General features: G+C 45.2%; 1 protein-coding gene across 1 annotated transcript in view; it reads left to right on the top strand.

Moving 5' to 3' along the window:
- Window positions 1-9,674, top strand: part of JMJD6 (arginine demethylase and lysine hydroxylase) — an 18,260-nt gene extending 8,586 nt beyond the window's left edge. Inside the window, exons 3-6 of the mRNA XM_018555690.1 lie at window positions 1,636-1,922; window positions 2,849-2,984; window positions 6,139-6,277; window positions 9,179-9,674. Of these exons, the coding sequence (XP_018411192.1) occupies window positions 1,636-1,922; window positions 2,849-2,984; window positions 6,139-6,277; window positions 9,179-9,307 (691 nt within the window). The 3' untranslated portion in view covers window positions 9,308-9,674. The remainder of the gene's footprint in view (window positions 1-1,635; window positions 1,923-2,848; window positions 2,985-6,138; window positions 6,278-9,178) is intronic.
- Window positions 9,675-17,797: the final 8,123 nt, after the last annotated feature.

The raw sequence follows: 17,797 nt of genomic DNA, 5'->3' as shown, positions 1-17,797 counted from the left end.
TTTTTTTTTTTTTTTTTTTTTTTTTTTTTACTAGAAAGGAAAAAAGACTACATAGGCAGCGAGGTAATCTCTGTCATTTTGTTTAGTGATTTGTTTAGGGTTTCTAAGTCGGGTTAGGAGCCAGCAGGGTCATTTTTTAGACGCCAGCTCCATTGACAACTATAGAAAACCTCAATATTTAGACACTCCCTGTAATTTTTAAGGAGCATTGGATACCTGGATCCTGGGATTTGTCCAGCCCTGTGTCTCTGTAGACTGCAGATTTTTCTCTCAAGCTGTCAGAAAATGCATGTTTTGCTATAAATTTTCTTTTACTACGCGTCTTCTACCGTGTTTCCCCCGAAAGTAAGACCTACCCTGAAAATAAGACCTAGCGCTATCTTCAGGGTTTTTTGTAATATAAGACCTACCCCGAAAATAAGACCTAGTTCGGTGGTAGGTCTTATCCCTGAAGATAGCGCTAGGTCTTACTTTCGGGGTAGCTACACATATAACTGATTTTTAAATGTAAAGACCGGCCGCAGCTCCCGCCCACACGCCAGACCGCCCACACGCCCGATGGAAGTGGCATATCCTCCGCCAACTTCGACACCGGGACCAGCAACAGCACGCCGCCTTCCGGTACCTCGTCCAGTCCTGTGAGTATTCCTCCCCCAGCCCGGTAAGACATCCCCTGAAAATAAGACCTAGTGTCTTTTTTCGTGTAAAAAAAAAAAAAAAAATAAGTGTCTTTTTTTCGGGGAAACACGGTAGCTTGAAATACAACTAGTGTCATTCAACTGGTTAAGGCTGGTCATACACCACGGGCTGAACAAAGAAAATAGAGCAGATTCCTCCGTCAACACTGAGTGTGTCGATCGAGGATTCCCCGCTGTTTGCATTGTATTCTGGCAGCAGCCGCTGTCGGAATACGAGAACAGAGCCAGCAGCTCATTGGCTGCCCGCTCTGTTTGTACGAAGATTTTCCGTCCGGCTCTTTTGATCATCTGATCGAGGGATGCCGGCTAAAAGGGTGCTGATCGAGACACCCACTGTGCAAATTCGCACAGTGTATGGTCACCTTTTAAGCGCTAATGGGACAGTGTCCTCGCACAGCGTGAGCTCGGAGTATTACTGCACTGAGCTCACACCCCTATCCTTTGATTCCTCCAATGTACCAGTGACTCAGTGTTGTTGCATGGGAATGCTGAGTGGGTTCTCGGCTCTACATAAGCTCTGAATGGAACTTGCACAAGGTTCCTTTCCGGGAGCAACACGATCAATGACATCCCCTGCGGGGTTCATTGTCACGCAGCCTGGGCTCACAGTGAAAGCGTTTCTATTCTTTAGTCTTTCACACATGAGTTGTTGTGGATCATTTAATTAGTCAAGTGAGTCTGTTTTAAAGCATACTGTACCATCCCCTTTTTTAAAAATAATTTTCCATTATTAAGCAAATAAAATTATTTAATTATTGGTGATGGAAGCAAAATTGCCAATACAATGTAATAATAATTTGCCAGCAGATCTTCTACTGTCTATATGCTTTTCCTATATCGTTGTGTGGCCTACATTTGCTAAAATTTTCACTGCACTGTGAACTGGCTTGATCAGTGATATTTATTTTATGTGTAACCTGCCTATGCTTTATTTCAGGTGGTTTGTGATGGGTCCTCCTCGCTCTGGAACAGGAATTCACATTGATCCTCTGGGAACTAGTGCCTGGAATGCCCTGGTCCATGGCCACAAGCGTTGGTGCCTCTTTCCCACCAATACCCCACGTGAACTGATCAAAGTGACACGGGATGATGGTGGCAACCAGCAAGATGAGGCCATCACTTGGTTTAATGTCATCTACCCACGCACATTGCTTCCTACATGGCCTGCTGAGTTCAAACCCCTTGAGATCCTACAGAAGCCCGGGGAGACTGTATTTGTGCCAGGTAAATACTTGCACCAACAAACAGTGTATGAGTGTGCGGAAGAAATCTGATTTGGAAACTGTGGGTCAAAATAGGGTAATTATAATTGTACGTTCTGCTGAGTGCACCAAACTGCATGCAAGTGTTTGGTAATGAGGTGTCACAATAATGAGGTGTGAAGGTCTCTCTTCTGCATGGTAAACTGCACAGAGGTTAATGAGCCCCCTAGGGACCCGTTCAAACCAAGTACACTGAGGTAATTTTGAATGGCACCCCATGGCTGTGCTACAGCGTTGCAACACAAATGCAATTATGACTTTTGCTGCATTAGAGCCCATTCAAAATGAATGGGCTGCAGTACACCACAGTACAGAAAAGCTTGTTGCAATGCATGGATTACCGCTGTACAGTATAGTGAGAACGAGCCCTTACAACCCCATTGCTGAGAGCTGATTTCTGAAGTGTGGCACCCAACAACTTTCTACTTGTGCCATGGTATCATTTACCTTCTCTTCCTAAGACCCCATTTACTCACTTTTATAGGCTCGCCTATATGGACAGCTGCATGGTTTCATGATCATTCAGTTGACTTGAAGCCAAGTAAGATGCTAGAGCAGTGGTTCTCAACTAGGGATGCACCGATACCGGTATTTTGGTACCGAGTACCGATAATTTTTTTCCCTAAATCTTACCATTGGGGTCACCACAACTTGGCAAATGTTACCAAGGGGTCCCAGCCCTAGAAAGGTTGAGAACCGCTGTGCTAGAGGATGGCATAGTGTGGAATTCCAGTGCCATTTTATCTTGTTCTTCTGCCATGGCAATCCCTTTTTAGTTTGAACAGCTGAGTTCATCATTTATGTTCATCTGTAGGAGCCGTTACAGTGTTATAGTAAGTCTATATAATGGTTGTGCCACTCAATTATGAATAATATTGTTTTCTTCAGGTGGTTGGTGGCATGTTGTACTGAACCTGGACACCGCTATCGCTATTACCCAAAACTTTGCCAGCTGCACCAATTTCCCTGTTGTGTGGCACAAGACAGTGAGAGGGCGGCCTAAACTTTCAAGAAAATGGTACAGGTAAGAGGTTGTTCATCATTTGTTGAAGGTTGTGGAATTTCTTATTAATAAGCAATATTTACAGCAGAACTATATACACTTGGAAGTATACAGATTTTCTGCTAGAGGAGAAGCGGCCACCTCTGATGCCTGCACTTGTTCTTGGTTAACCTGCAGAGTAATGGTCACTTTATGGTCCGCTCCTTACCGCACTCCTCTCCTCCCTATTGACCGATTAGGCCACCAGTCACACCTTATAACCCAAACAGGGAGGGGTGTGCGGCAGGAGTGTAACCCAACATATCTGGGCTAGCGGGCCAACATATCTGGGCTAGCGGGGCAGATCATCAAGTTAACAAAGTATGCTTGGGGGACATCACCTTCGTCATGGTGACCTGTAGAGTGGGTGACTCTCCCCACTGAGGACACAGAGCGATAAAAGCATAACATGTAACATCCTTCTATCCTGATTTTGGGCTAAAGTGCAGAACAGGGTGTTGCGTATCCGATACTTTGGCTGTGACTGTTACCAGCACCACCAAAATATGTGTGCCCCCCTGCTACAGGGGCATTCATACCCAGTTTTGAATTGGTTTGTTGAATAGCTGGTTTGTGTGCTAGAAACATTCACCTTGTTTTAGGAAGTTACTTAGTAATTGCTGGGACATACTTGAGGTCTTCAGCTGCCTGTGTGCTTTGCTGCACTCTAGTGTTGCTCTGCACCTTTTAGCAGGAATTGGTTACCTCGAGGCATATTTGCCTTTAATCTATTTATTGCTGTGCATGTCCCAGGATAAGAGCTTTGTTAGATTAGGGACCATACTGTAATAGAGGGGTGTGGCTTCCATATAGATTTTGCTGCAAATATATGCTACTAAACCTCTGTTTTTAATACAAAGTGTATAGGGAGTGCCGGCTATTTCTTCTTTAGCAATAAACACTTGACATAGGAATATATACACTTTAATAAAAGATATGTTTAAAGCAGAACTCCAGGCAAATTTGGAGTCTGTTTAAACAGCCCCGATGCTGGCGACGTACACTGTACGTCGTCAGTCACGAAGGGGTTAAAGGAGAATTATGGGGTAAGTGTCTTTCCCCATAGTTCTCATAAGGGTCACGGGAGGACATAAACTAGCGTCCTCCCGTGACCCAAAGCTCAGTATATTGCGAGCTACAGCTCGCGGTATACTGAGACCGCCGCAGCCAGGGCGGATCCCGACATTACTGTCGAGATACGCCCAGCTGCGTGATTGACACCTGGCTCTGCCTATCTGGAGGCAGAGCCAGCTGTGCCCGCCCCCTCCCCATCCGTTCTGCCAGTCAGCGCTGGAGGATCGGAAGCAGGGAGGGGGGAATGCATGCAGAGAGCCGTGAGTGACAGTCACGGCTCTCTGCAAGGACATGATCGAGAAGTGAGCGAGCGACGGTATGTGTTCGCTCACTTCCCGATCTATTCAGCCGACGTGTGACAGTTTTTCATTGTCACACTTTGGCTCTAACTATGAGGATGAGTGATTTTTCCCTCACCTCATAGTTCTCCTTTAACCTTTGCAGTGGGTCTACCACCACACTGCCAGGGTTGAAGAAGAACTATGAGGTGGAATGACACTCATCCTCATAGTTAGAGCCGAATATTTTTCCCTCACCTCATAGTTCTCCTTTAACCTTTGCAGTGGGTCTACCACCACACTGCCAGGATTGAAGAAGAACTATGAGGTGAGTGAATGACACTCATCCTCATAGTTAGAGCCGACGTGTGACAAGGAAACTGTCACAGGTCGGCTCTATTGATTGGGAAGTGAACAAAAAAACTCTGCTGTTCGCTCACTTCCCGATCATCCCCCTGCAGAGAACTGTGACTGTCAGTCACCGCTCCCCGCAGTGATCCCCTCCCCACCGATCCGCCAGTGCTGACTGGAAGGACAGATAGGGGAGGGGGCGGGTACAGCTGGCTCTTCCTCTAGATAGGCAGAGCCCGCTTTCAATCAGCCAGTGGAGTGGATCTCGACAGTATTGTTGGGATTCATCCCGGCTGCGGCTCTCTCAGCATATAGTGGGCAGTAGCCCCACTATATACTGAATTTGTGTTATGGGAGGACGTAAAAAGGATTAAAAAAAAGTTACCCCATAGTTCTTTTCAGTGCTGCTCTTTTGTCTAGGTGCTGAAAAAGTTCTACTCGCCCATTTCTCAGAGCCGGCTTGGTCTTAAACTGGTCTGTGGAGCCTCTCTCCCCATCCTCCTGCAGCGGTTCAAGGATCCTTGAGTCATCACATTCTATACACTGTGTATAGGACATGAGGACACCAAGGGACATACCATTGCTGCAGTGTAGGAGGAGACAGGCTTGAGGGATTGGAGTAGCCGGCAGGCTCCACGGTTTCAGTATACATTTTTTTTTTTCTTTAAATAACATTTATTGCTTGGACATTATGAGAACAAGTAGAAGTGCACACAAACATTCAAATGTTTGCACATTACATCCGCCAGATGCATGTAGATGATTTTAATTCCACAAAAGCTTGTAAAAATATTTTAAAATGACATTGCAGGACTAGAGTAAAAGTAAGATTTGTAAGCAAGTATAAAGAACTCGCAAATCTAGGCAGTAACTTTTAATTTTTGTTTTTAAGTTGTGCACTGTGAATGAGAACCTGTAACAACATAAACAATTGTTATCCCAATTTGCTGCAAAAGTGGAAATCACTTTAAGCCTTAGTTTGCTCAGAGCAGAACATGACGAGCTGCTTCTGAGTTGCTCCATTCTGCTTCTGCGTTACATTGAGCTACTTTGAGTTTCTTTTGGATTCTAATTGATTTCTATGGTGCAGCTCAGATGCCATCATATGGGTCATACTTTTACTTGGCCACTAGATGGAGCTGTCACCAAAGCAGCTGTGAGCTGATCAGGGTTTGCTTCAACTGATCACATTCCCATGTTCTGCCCTGAATCTTATAACCTGCACTTTACGGCTGACGTAGATAAACATATGAAGTGTCTCTTTACACCTCACACGCCTCATTCCCTCCACTGCTCGACTGTGACAGTTCTTGATCACACCTTCAGTATGTACCAAATGTGAGTTAAACTGTGATGCCCTTTGTTTCCTGTTCATTTATCCATCCTTTGTTTATTGCCGACACTAACTCGCTACTCCCTCCTCATTCTCACAGAATCTTGAAGCAAGAACGTCCTGAGCTGGCAGCTCTGGCAGATACGGTGGATTTGCAGGAATCGACAGGGATTGCTTCTGACTCTTCAAGTGATTCCTCGAGTTCCTCTTCCTCAAGTTCTTCTGAATCCGGTTCGGAGGTGAGGCTTACTGAAAGATGGCTAAGAAAAATTGCTTAAAGGGAGATTGTATACTTAAAAAACCAGGGTCATATTGTGTTCATCTGCCCTATGTATATGTTAAATGGGCTTCCCATACAATCTGTTTTGTGTACACTTTTATCTAGGGCTGTAACCAACTAATCAATAATGGGAATCGTTCTTTCCTCCAAGCTGGGGGCTGGTGTTTCATCAGGAGCAGCGGGGATCAGAGGGGATAGAGACCCCTGCAGCTGGTGCCCAGTGGTGAGGAAAGCCCCCTCGCACCTATTGATGAGGGTGCATGGAGCCAGCTTCCCGGCCAATCAGGAAGCCAGACGGCAGGTCATGGAAGCCAGGCTGCCTCGCAGTGGTGCGCGGGAGCGTGAAGTCAGTGTGCTTTCACTAGAACACCGGCTTCCCAGGCAATCGGAACGCCGGGCGACGGGTCATGACCCACCGCCCGGCTTCCAGATTAGCCAGACCCACGCTACCTCAGGATGCCAGGATCGGTATTCAGTATCGGTGTGTACCGGAAAACAAAATATCAGTACTCGATACCAAAAAAACAGCATCTGTGCATCCCCAGTTGGTGATCAGTACTGATTACAATGATCTTCATAAATAATTGAGGACATAGAATTCAGATACTGAGTCCCCAATTATGAATGATCAGGAAGTGCTCATTTATGATTATGGACTAGTAAACAGATACTATCTCCTCAATGTATGAATAAACAGGAAGCCTCTGTCCGGAGTGCTGGGGCTGCAGAAAAAGACTGAGGACTCTGTGGTACTCGCTACAAATGGTGATCAGATCTCCAGCCAGATGTTATTACACTCAAGAGAACCAGGGCTATAAAAGCAGCTTAGGCGGCTTGACATCGGAAGTAATTGTGTGCTTGTTGGCTAATAACACATGACATATTGTCCTCTCATGCTTTCTTTAAGCAGTTAAGTTTCACTTGTTAGGACATGATGATGGGCATTACTACAACTGATGTCTTTTGGGAGTCCGTTTCAGGAAACCGTTTAATATATTGTGACAGATCTCTAGTAAAGCCAAATCCCGGGGCTATAAAAGGCACTAAGTGCAAATAATGTGATTAACAATTTCTGTACACATGAGGGAGCCACAATATGTATTTCATATACTGCAGTGTCTTGTTTGCCAAAGAGTATACACTGCCGGGCCCAAAACAAAAAGTCACACCCTCTAATATTTAATTGGACCGCCGTAAGCTTTTGCAATGTCGCAACATTTATTTCCATCCAGAGTTGCATTAGTTTTTCACCAGGACCACGGCGTAAAGTCTTCTCCAGCACATCCCAAAGATTCTCAGTGGCGTTAAGGTCTAGAGTCTGGTGGCCAATCCATGTGTGACAAATGCTGTCTCGTGCTCCCTGAACCACTCTTTCACAATTTGAGCCCGCTGAATCCTGACATTGTCATCTTGGAATATGACCGTGCCATCAGGGGAGAAAAAATCCATTGATGGAAAAACCTGGTCATTCAGGAAGGCAGGTGACCTCATTTTTGGGGACATAATGTTGCTGAACCTTGACCTATTATCCAATGGGAAGTTCTTCCCTATTTGCTTAGCTAAATGCAGGTGGTGACTTTTTTTTTTTAGCTAGGCAGTGTCATTATAAAAATAAGTTGAGTGTGTCAGAGGGTGAGCTTTAAAGGCTAAGTTCACCTTTCTGACCATATTGCATGTTACACCCATATTCAGGGTGTAACATGAAACATGGTCACATCGCACCACACACACAAACTTACCTGAATCGTTTGGTTCCTCTCCCCGCACGCTGCTGCTTGTTTTTGAGAATGGCAGAGCCATAAATGTCTCTGCCCACACATACAATATTCTTTTCTCCAGGCTTGTCATTAAAGGGAAAGTAATGGTTTCCATTAGGTTCGGACAAAATGTACCTCTTTTTTTTTTTATACTGGTGTTTTCATTTAGTTTTTTCACAATTTGTATAAACACTTTAGAAACAAACATTTGTAGAACTTGCAAGGTAATGAAGTGAAGCTGGTAGCAGGTTGGCATCTGAGGAACTGCAAGACCCTGCACACTCTAAAAACCTGATTTTTAAAATGGTTGAGCAAAGAAACAAGAGCGGGAATGGGGTGTTTAGCTATGGCAGCATTAAGCCCTAGGACAGTGGTTCTCAACCTTTCTAGGGTTGGGACCCCTTGGAAACATTTGCAAGGTTGTGGTGACCCCCAATGGTAAAGTTTAGGAATGCACTAATACTAAATCAGGTGGCCAGTGTGGGCTCATGTGAGTTAAATGGGGCTCTTTGGTGGCCAGCGTGGGCTCTTTGGTGGTCAAGCTGGCATTCAACCCCCCTCACTCCCGCCCGGTCCCCTCTCTTTGATCCTCCTCGGCTGCCGGTGCTGCAGCGCCATCTAGCGGTGCGGCCGGAGAACTGACACTGCTGCTCTAGGAGGTGGCTGAGGAGCCTCTCGCCTAGCGCAGCACAAAGCATGTGGTGACCCCCTCGACAGTGGGTTGTGACCCATTTTTAGGTGACGACCCACAGATTGAGAACCACTGCCCTAGGAGATGTATATATGTTGGCCCGAGTGGAGGGGCAGTGATGTGTTGGCTGAATGTATAGTGGATATCGTTGCAAACATGTAGCCTGGCGGGGTCCAAAACTGAAAGGAAAGTATACAAGTAGAAGGTGTTCTGCCCATGCCATCTCCCAAACCTGGCCCTAGTAGGTGTGGTAGGAACACTAGAACGTGAGCACCTATTAGGGTAAGAGACTGATGTAACTGGTTCTGTGTGTTCTATAAAACAAAGTGTAACATGTCTGCTGTATAAATACACAAAATAAAAGATAGATTGTTGTATGCCACTAACCTTTTCACTCTTGTTCTTTGCACAGGATGACTCGAGCTCTGGAGCAGAGACTATGGCTCACAGAAAAAAGAAGAGAAGAACATGTGGGATGGGCAACGGAGACAGCACCACGCAGGACGACTGTGTGAGCAAAGAACGCAGCTCGTCCAGGTGATATAGACAGCATGGTTTCATAAACACTGGAGCCGAGACAGCTCCTGATCTCACAGGGAAGCGTTCTCAAATGGGACTTTGCTGCTGCTGGAGTCGTGCAGAGAAATTTACTGTGCCACCATTTTTTATGAATCATGGAGACCTCAAATCCACCAATTCTTTGTTTTAGCCATTGTTTTTCATGCCGTAATTAGGAGATTGAGAGGCTGATGAGTTAGATAGTTGTGATCAATTGTACACTGATAATGCTGCAGTTTTAAACCTTGGACATCAACCACATCTGCCTAAAGAAAATACAGTGCATGACGGTATGTGTGGCCTTCCCAGAGTGGAAATGAAGATCGTTTATATTATGAATAAAACTACCGGTTAAATCTGAATCGAAGACCAAATTGAAATCTGCTGGCAGCCGCTGCCCATGTCCTGAAGACAGATGATTTTCTTGGATGGAGTTTTACTTTACAATTCTGGTGCAAATACTTTTTATATCGGCTTTGTTAATAAGTTGTAGGCATGTTAAAGTAAACCATGCCAGTCTTCTTACTATTCCATCTAACAGTGCCTGTCCTTAGAGGCTGTTTCAATGCTCTCTAATAATCCCCAGATAGCAGCTGTGAAATGTATATAAACATGGCAAAAGGGTGCTCCTTCCAGAAGAGGTAAGCTTGTGGAGTGTTGCATGCATATGGCAGGGTACAGGAGCAGCAGAGGGGATAGTTAGGGGAGGTGGTTAAGCTGGCCAAGTGGGCACTGCGAGAGGAGAGTTAATGGTGCATGCGGAGGGTGAGGTGGCATGGGATCGATGTAAAAGAAAAGGAAGCACTGTAAATGACTGGGAGAGGTCTGTAAAGAGGAATGTATTGGGTGAGGGGTTGGTTGGTGGTTTGAAGTGCTATAACTTGGGGGCTGGTGTGGGTGAAATGAAGGGATAAGGATGGTGAGTAAGAGGGATGTGTAGTGATGCTGTGAAAGTTTGAGATGGATGCATGCTATTATGGGAGGTAAAGTGGGTTGGAGGTGCTGTCAAAGTGCTGACGTATTGGGGAGGACAGAGGGATGATATAGGTGGGAGTCTCTGTGCCTGGGCAGGGATGCACTTTCAGCAGGAGGATGATGTAAGGGGGAGGGAGATGGTGTGGCTGTAGATGAATGCACTTTTAGCTTCTTCCTCATAGCTACTTTCTTGAGCTACTCTCCAGCTTTCCCTTCTGCCTTTGGGTTCTCCGTGTGGCCCCCATGGAGCCAGTACCACTGCTGCAGCTTGCCCTATTAGCCAACATGATGGTGCAGAGCAAGCCAGAGTACAGCAGAGCAGTGGTGGTAGTGAGGGGTGATATCTTGGTAAAGAAGGCAGTGGCAGCAACTAATTGCCCCCGGAGACAGTCCTCTGTATTCTGCAGGGTGTGGGTGGAGATTGAAGGGGAGACTGCTCGGGGTCTGGCATGTTTTGGTCTTGGGACAGGTGAAAGCAAGTTGGCCACAGAGGATGAGTGAGGATCGGAGGGGCGCTGCTGCTCAGGGCCTGCTGTATTGTTGTGACACGGGAAGCGAAGCGGGCATTTGTAGGAGGTATGGAGGCGAAGGGTGATGAGTTCTTGAAGAGTTGCATTGTGTAGTAATACAGCGGAATGTGTGGAGGATGAGAGTCAGAATGTCACACTGCATTGAACTCTACCTTCCTTCTTCCTCTCTTTGCAGATTGAGTGGTTTTACTTCTTTATTTTGCTAGATATGCCCCAGAGCCTGGATGAGCTCAAGTTTTATCAGCCTCTATACACCGGTACTGTTATATGGCATAGCAAGAGGAATGGCATGTTACTTTACATAAGGTATAGTGCGGTAATCGTTCCTAGAAGGTGTTTGTTACATACTCTTTATTTCCACACATGTGTTACATTGAGGCAAGAAGAAAATATCTTTGCAGAAGGAAGCTTGCAAAAAGTGCAAATGCAATACATTGGAGGAAACCTGTCCTAGGGCAAATACTTGGACTGACGGCCCTGACCACCTCATTAAAATATTAGTTGCCTGGCAGGTCTGCTAATCATTTAGCTTCAGTCATTTGTGAGTTGCTCACCCCCAAACAAGTGTGCAGCTTAAGTCACAGTGAGGCAGAACCCATCATCTGTACAGTTCTAGGTCGGGGACTCATAATATAGAAGGCAGCTAGCATTGTAAGACGGTTAGTAATGACGGCCTACTCATTTCTCTCACACCAGGTTTGCCTTTGTTAAATACAATCCTATAACACAATTGGCCATTACTATCTATATTCATTTTTAAATGCCTCTAAATAATGCCCTGTTTGCATGCAGCTTTACCAGTTGCTTTCCATCATAATTAAATTTAGACACTATGGGTTACTGCTCCATGAACATCATTGTTGCATTTTGTATCGCCCCTATTAACCCAACCCCTATAATGTTCTCAGCGTCACCCTTAATACATGTGTTAGCTAGTTCAGAAAAGGGAGCGTACACCATTTGTATCCATCTGCAAGGTGCACTGTGGTACCTCTATGAATGCACAATATTACATACGCCCCTAGTGGTGGGTGTGGTTTTTGCACTTGGTAATACCATGATGAAAATAGTGTAACATTACAGAAAGAGGCAGAGTTTGGTGCAGTCCACCCATGACACTTCTCAAGCCCAGATGGTAATTCTTCTGGTGTCCACTTAAGCCTGGTTCCACGGGCGGAAACAAACAAAAAGCAATACATTCTTATGGGGCTCATTCAAACCTGTGTGTTCGTACAAAAAACGAGGCAAAAAGTACGTGTAATTTTTGTGGCTGATTTCTGTTCTGACTGGTCGTAGCCTCGAACGCGCGGCTATTTAAAATTGCACATTTTTGTCCGCACATATGATCGTGCGGCATTCCAAACGTGCAGGTGTAAATGGAGCCTTAGTGTTGGAGAATACCTTTTTTTTTATATGCTGATGTTTTATAGAACACTCTGCGGGGTGATGCATTAACACCTAAGAGCTTGTTCACATTGCTCTGCATTCTGAAATGCGGGGCCATGCATTATACTGTTGGAAAGATCCGGCAGATGCTGCATTTTGGATGCATTACCATTTTCCAAGTCGGCAAAATGGGATCCTTTTAAAATGCAGCACGGCACATATGAAAATGCTCATTCACAGAGCTTTACACTGTGAGCAAGGGAGGTGTATCGTTCATGACGAGTTAAATTGGAGCCATCATTTCTCTCCAATATATTATCTAATTAGCCAATAAAACGGATTTATCAACATGTTCCTACTAATGATAACTGTGTAATTATTTCTAAGCAACCAATTAGATTCAGGGCTGTCCGGAAAGTCCAAATACTGGCAACTGCGGAGAAGATGGCTGCAGATTTTAGTAAGAGGATGTTAATGCCTTCTGCCTCGTGTTCTCAAATGACCATATCAGAACGTGGTCCTCACAGTCTCCTTTTCTTCCCCTGTTTGTTCATATATTAGCCCTGGTTGGAATAACAGAATATCTTGCAGAAAAGTTCATGGGGTACCTGGAAGAGGCCAGACACTTAAAGGAGAACTATGGGGTTAGGGCTTTTCCCCATAGTTCTCCTAGCGTCCTCCCGTCACCCAAAGCTCAGTATTCCGCGAGCTATAGCTCACGCTATACTGAGACGCCGCAGCCAGAACGCATCCCGACAATTGTGTCTGGATCCGTCCAGCTGCGTGAGTGACAACTGGCTCTGCCTATCTAGAGGCAGAGCCAGCTGTACCAGTCAGCGCTGGAGGATCGGACAGGGGAGGGGGTGGGGGGAATCCCTGCCAGGGCGCCGTGAGTGACAGTCACGGCTCTCTGCACAGACAGATCGAGAAGTGAGCGAGCGCCAGTATGTGTTCGCTCACTTCCCGATCTACTCAGCCGACCTGTGACAGTTTCATTGTCGCAGGTCGGCTCAGATTATGAGGCTGAGTAAGAATCACTCGCCTCATAGTTCTCCTTTAACAATGACTGACATCCTAGAACGGGACTTATGAAACCAGTTTCACATATCCGGCATCTACCTAGAAGGTTAACATTTCTCAGTCCAGACATTTCAGCTGCAGTTTTTGATTGATTGAGCTCCCCAAGTAATTAAAGAATGTCAGTATACCCCAAAAGCAGACTAGACCACCCTCCAGAAATAAAAATAAAAACACCTTTTATTTTAATATGGGGATAATCCCCGAGATTTTTCTGGGCTGCCAATGATTCCAGTTTAATGAAATCCAAGCTGTGGAAGTCTTCATAAGTTCTAGTTCCACCAATGTGTATCTTATACAACAGTCTGTGATCACTGTTAATTTAAATACTCCCTTTATTCTTTTAATTTGTATATTTTTTAATGTTTTCTAACAAATAAAATAAATGGACTTATTTTAGGATTGTCTGTATTTTTATTTATTTTGTGCTTCCAGTTTAAAATCACCATTATATCCACTTCATTTAAGTGGTGTGTGTGTGTGTGTGTGTGTGTGTGTGTGTGTGTGTGTGTGTGTGTGTGGTTGTGTTGTATATGGATGGCTTACAACCCCTGTCTGTTAATAATTAGGGGTTTGTGTCCCATTGGGTAGATGTCCTTTTCTGGACTTCCTGTCCTAGAGATGTAACAGGAAATTGGGGAAAATTTCCACAACGTGAGGGGAATTCCCTTCCGAGTTTTCAGAAGGTGTCCCTTTTAGAAGATTTGCCTGTGCCTCCTGTTCTGGTGACAACTCTGACATTTTGGAACGTTCTGTCTTTTTGATAATGGTCGCCAGGACAGATGAAGACGGTGAATCTACCTAGTGGGGACACAGAGTAACTGACAGACAGGAGGTATAATCTTTCCAGACGTTATCCAATACTTGACAACTGTTGCCTATTCACTTCGGTGTTTTTTTGCCGGTTGCTTGGTGCACACTAAAACATTTGGTTAGCAACAAAATTTATTTAGTTGCTAACAAAATTCTTTGGTTACCTCTTGCTGCCAGCCGGCGGCTAGATTCCCCGGTCGGCAGCAGAATGTAAACAATGGGGATCAATAGCCAGCCTGCCATTGGCTATTTCAAATTGTAATTGCAGGCTGGCTATTGTACCCGCCCACTGAGCAGAGGACTGGACCGGAGAGAGAAACCCATATGCTGGAAAGCCATTTGTCAGCGTCTTGAAGCCATCCACACTTTCTAAAGCAATAAAGGTCAATAACTAAAGCAGTCTGGCTAATTAATGCTTTTAGGTGAGACCATATGTGATCATCAGTGAGATGATCCCTCAGAATGGATGCTGAAGAGATGATGCTTAGCTTAAAGGCCAAGTCCATGTTTCATGTGACACCCATATTTAGGGTGTACTATGAAACCTGGTCAGATTGCAGACTCTCCTGCCCCCACACTTGCCTGAATCATGGGGTTCTCTTCAAATGCTGCTGCAGTTGATTGAAATCGGCACGGCTCTGCCCACACAGCCACGCCACCCATTTACTAATCCTCTGTCAGGATCTGTGAATAGAGAAAATACAAGTCCCATCAGTCACTACAGTAGAAGGACTCGTAGTTTCAGTGGAATATTCCTCATATGGGGGAAACACACTAGGACCACCAATAGGGATTTTCCTCCTGCTACTATCACCTATAGGAATTCCCGATCTCCCTTAATGGATATGTAAACAGTAGTAACAGTCACCACCACTAGAAATATATTTGTATGTAAATAAATATGTTGCAGTAGCATTTATCATGCCACCATTTTCAGATGCAGAAAAGCACATGTACCTCCAATTCATGTTTATGTATGGACTTTTTTGAACGGCCAAATCACATTTTCCCATAGGGTTCAATGTAAGTCAGGGTTAATCTGTTCTGAACCATATGGGGGGGAAAAAATTTAACCAAGTTTATTTTTATCACCATTCTTGCGCTGCACATTCTTGTCACCTTCATTACCGTTCTGCACGTTCTTGTCACCTTAATTACCGCTCTGCACATTCTTGTCACCTTCATTACCGCTCTGCACGTTCTTGTCACCTTCATTACGGCTCTGCACGTTCTTGTCACCTTCATTACGGCTCTGCACGTTCTTGTCACCTTCATTACCGCTCTGCACGTTCTTGTCACCTTCATTACCGCTCTGCACGTTCTTGTCACCTTCATTACCGCTCTGCACGTTCTTGTCACCTTCATTACCGCTCTGCACGTTCTTTTTCCAGCCATGCTTCACAGTAAGTGTCCACAGCACTGTCTGCGACTGCCATCTCAGGTACAGGAAGCCACGACCATGTGTCAGAGCGGGGAAGATGGCCGCCGTCGTGTTCGTAACCGAGGCAGAGTTCGCGAACGGAGGCAAAATTTTGCCGAACTTCCTGGTTGCGAACCGAATTGTTCGTGAACAGAGGCGTTCGTTAACTGAGGTACTAATGTACAAGTACAGTGGCACTTCATCCCATCCCAATCATGTTACTCCATGCCCATACCTCGGTATGGACATGGATGGGAGTAACAGTGTGCAGGAGCCAGAGGATTGCACACGTGATCTACTGACCGCAAGTGCAATGCTTTTCTAGGCGCTATGCAAAAAGAAATCACAATGCACATTTTTTTTTCTTTTAAGAAATGTGCATTAAAGTATTTTTTTTCAAAAAGGAATTATTTTGTGTGACTTTGCCCCTGGTCCACTTATATTCCCCTTTGCAGCATTTCCCCCTACTTCTTACTCCATCACAACTGCTGTAACATACCCAATGCTTTCAGGTATGTGGGCGCATAAGACCTCCTCCCATGATGTAATGCTTGAACCTAAGACACCAATTTTTAGGCCCCTCACCTATACCATAGAAGACACACTGCTTGCACCTGGATTTTGTGCATTCTCCTCATTGGCATAAGATATGTAGACACTGTGCATTGGTGGGTGGACTTTGGCTGGAGCATTCTGTCCGCATGCTCGAGAGCCACACATATGAAGAATCTCTAACATTAGGACCTGATGTCCATTCCCCAGCATACCATAGCTGAAGCAGGTTTCTTCCAAGGGAAAAAGAGGAATAACACCCATAATAACCTTTGATAATACAATGGGAGCTTACAGTTGGCTGCAGTGTACTCATCAGTAATGACCTGGAGGTCACTGTAATGATGTGGAGGCCAGGAGGAGGAACCATTGAGAGCTGCAAGGATGAGGGCAAGAGATTTTCTTTCCTGGAAATGTCAGCTTAATGGGCTTTTAATTTTGTTGATGCTATTTGGGATTGTGTGAGCCCCCAAAGCGCGCTGGCTGTTTCACCATACTGACATTTTTAAATAAATTATTTGTGAAGATAAAAACAAAACATTACTTCATGTTCCTGTGCATGCACTGTCAACATTTAAACGGATAAAAAAAATAATTAAGAAATGGATTTTAACCCCTTTGTGACTGACGACGTACAGTGTACGTTGCCAGCATCGGGGCTGTTTAAACAGACTCCCGGCGACTTTTGCCGCCGGGACTCTGTTTAAACTTGTAGAGCCGACTGTCGGCTTTACAACAGAAGCGATCCTGGCGACTTACCTGTCGCCAGATCGCTTCTGCGTCCCGAAGAAGGGGCCGCCCCCCCCGCCGGACACCCCCGCCGTGCTTCCCGGGCTCCGTTGCCCCTCCTACGGGCCCGGGACCGGCGATCTTTGTGTCCGCGGGGAGCTGGGGAGGAGGTCGACGAACTTCCGTTCATCGATCCCCTCCCCGTTCTATGGGACCGGGAGCGATGCAGATTGCATCACTTCCGGTCCCTGGGCTGTCAGTTCTGGGCTCCTGCAGCCCAGCTATAAGCTATTGAAGTGCGATCTGCACTTCAATAGCTTATTTCCAGTGTAAAGGTGACACTGAGGGTCTTTTGGACCCCCAGCATCACCTTAAAGAGGACCTGTCACCACCATCTGCTATTACATGGGGGGGCTTGCAAGCCCCCCCATGTGATAGCAGTCAAAGTAAAGTAAAAAAAAAAAAAAAAACAGTTTTTAAAATTAAAATGAAATAAAATAAATCTAATAATAATAAAAAAAAATTTAAAAGTACCCCGCCCCCGCGAGCACGCGCGTCGCCACGTAAACACGCGTCGGGTGCGCCTACGCATGAAAACGACGAACGCGCTACACATGTTGGGTATCGCCGCGCACGCCGGAGTGAGAGCAATAATTCTAGGGCCAGTATTTTGGGGTATCTCTAAATTGATGACCTGTGGGGGCTTTTAAAGTGTCTTTTATTGACTTTTTGGGGTACTGCAGTTTTTCGCCGTTTCACGGTCGCACGCAATCTGTAAACTGGGCATGTTGGGTATCGTTTTACTCGTTGTAACCTCATCTTTTATATTTCATTAAAAAAATGGGTAATTTGTTGTGTTTTGGGGCATTTAATTAAATTTGTCACTAAATTTTGGGGTTTAATAAGGAGTTGCGCTAATATTGCGCAACATAAAAATTTTCAACTACCACCATTTTATTCTATAGGGTCTTGGCATTCAGAAAATATATAA

Source organism: Nanorana parkeri, unplaced genomic scaffold (assembly GCF_000935625.1).
Source record: "Nanorana parkeri isolate BGI_ZX_2015 unplaced genomic scaffold, ASM93562v1 scaffold209, whole genome shotgun sequence".
NCBI lineage: Eukaryota > Metazoa > Chordata > Amphibia > Anura > Dicroglossidae > Nanorana > Nanorana parkeri.
Note: the sequence above shows the minus strand (reverse complement) of the source record. Positions and strands in the feature narration are given on the sequence as shown.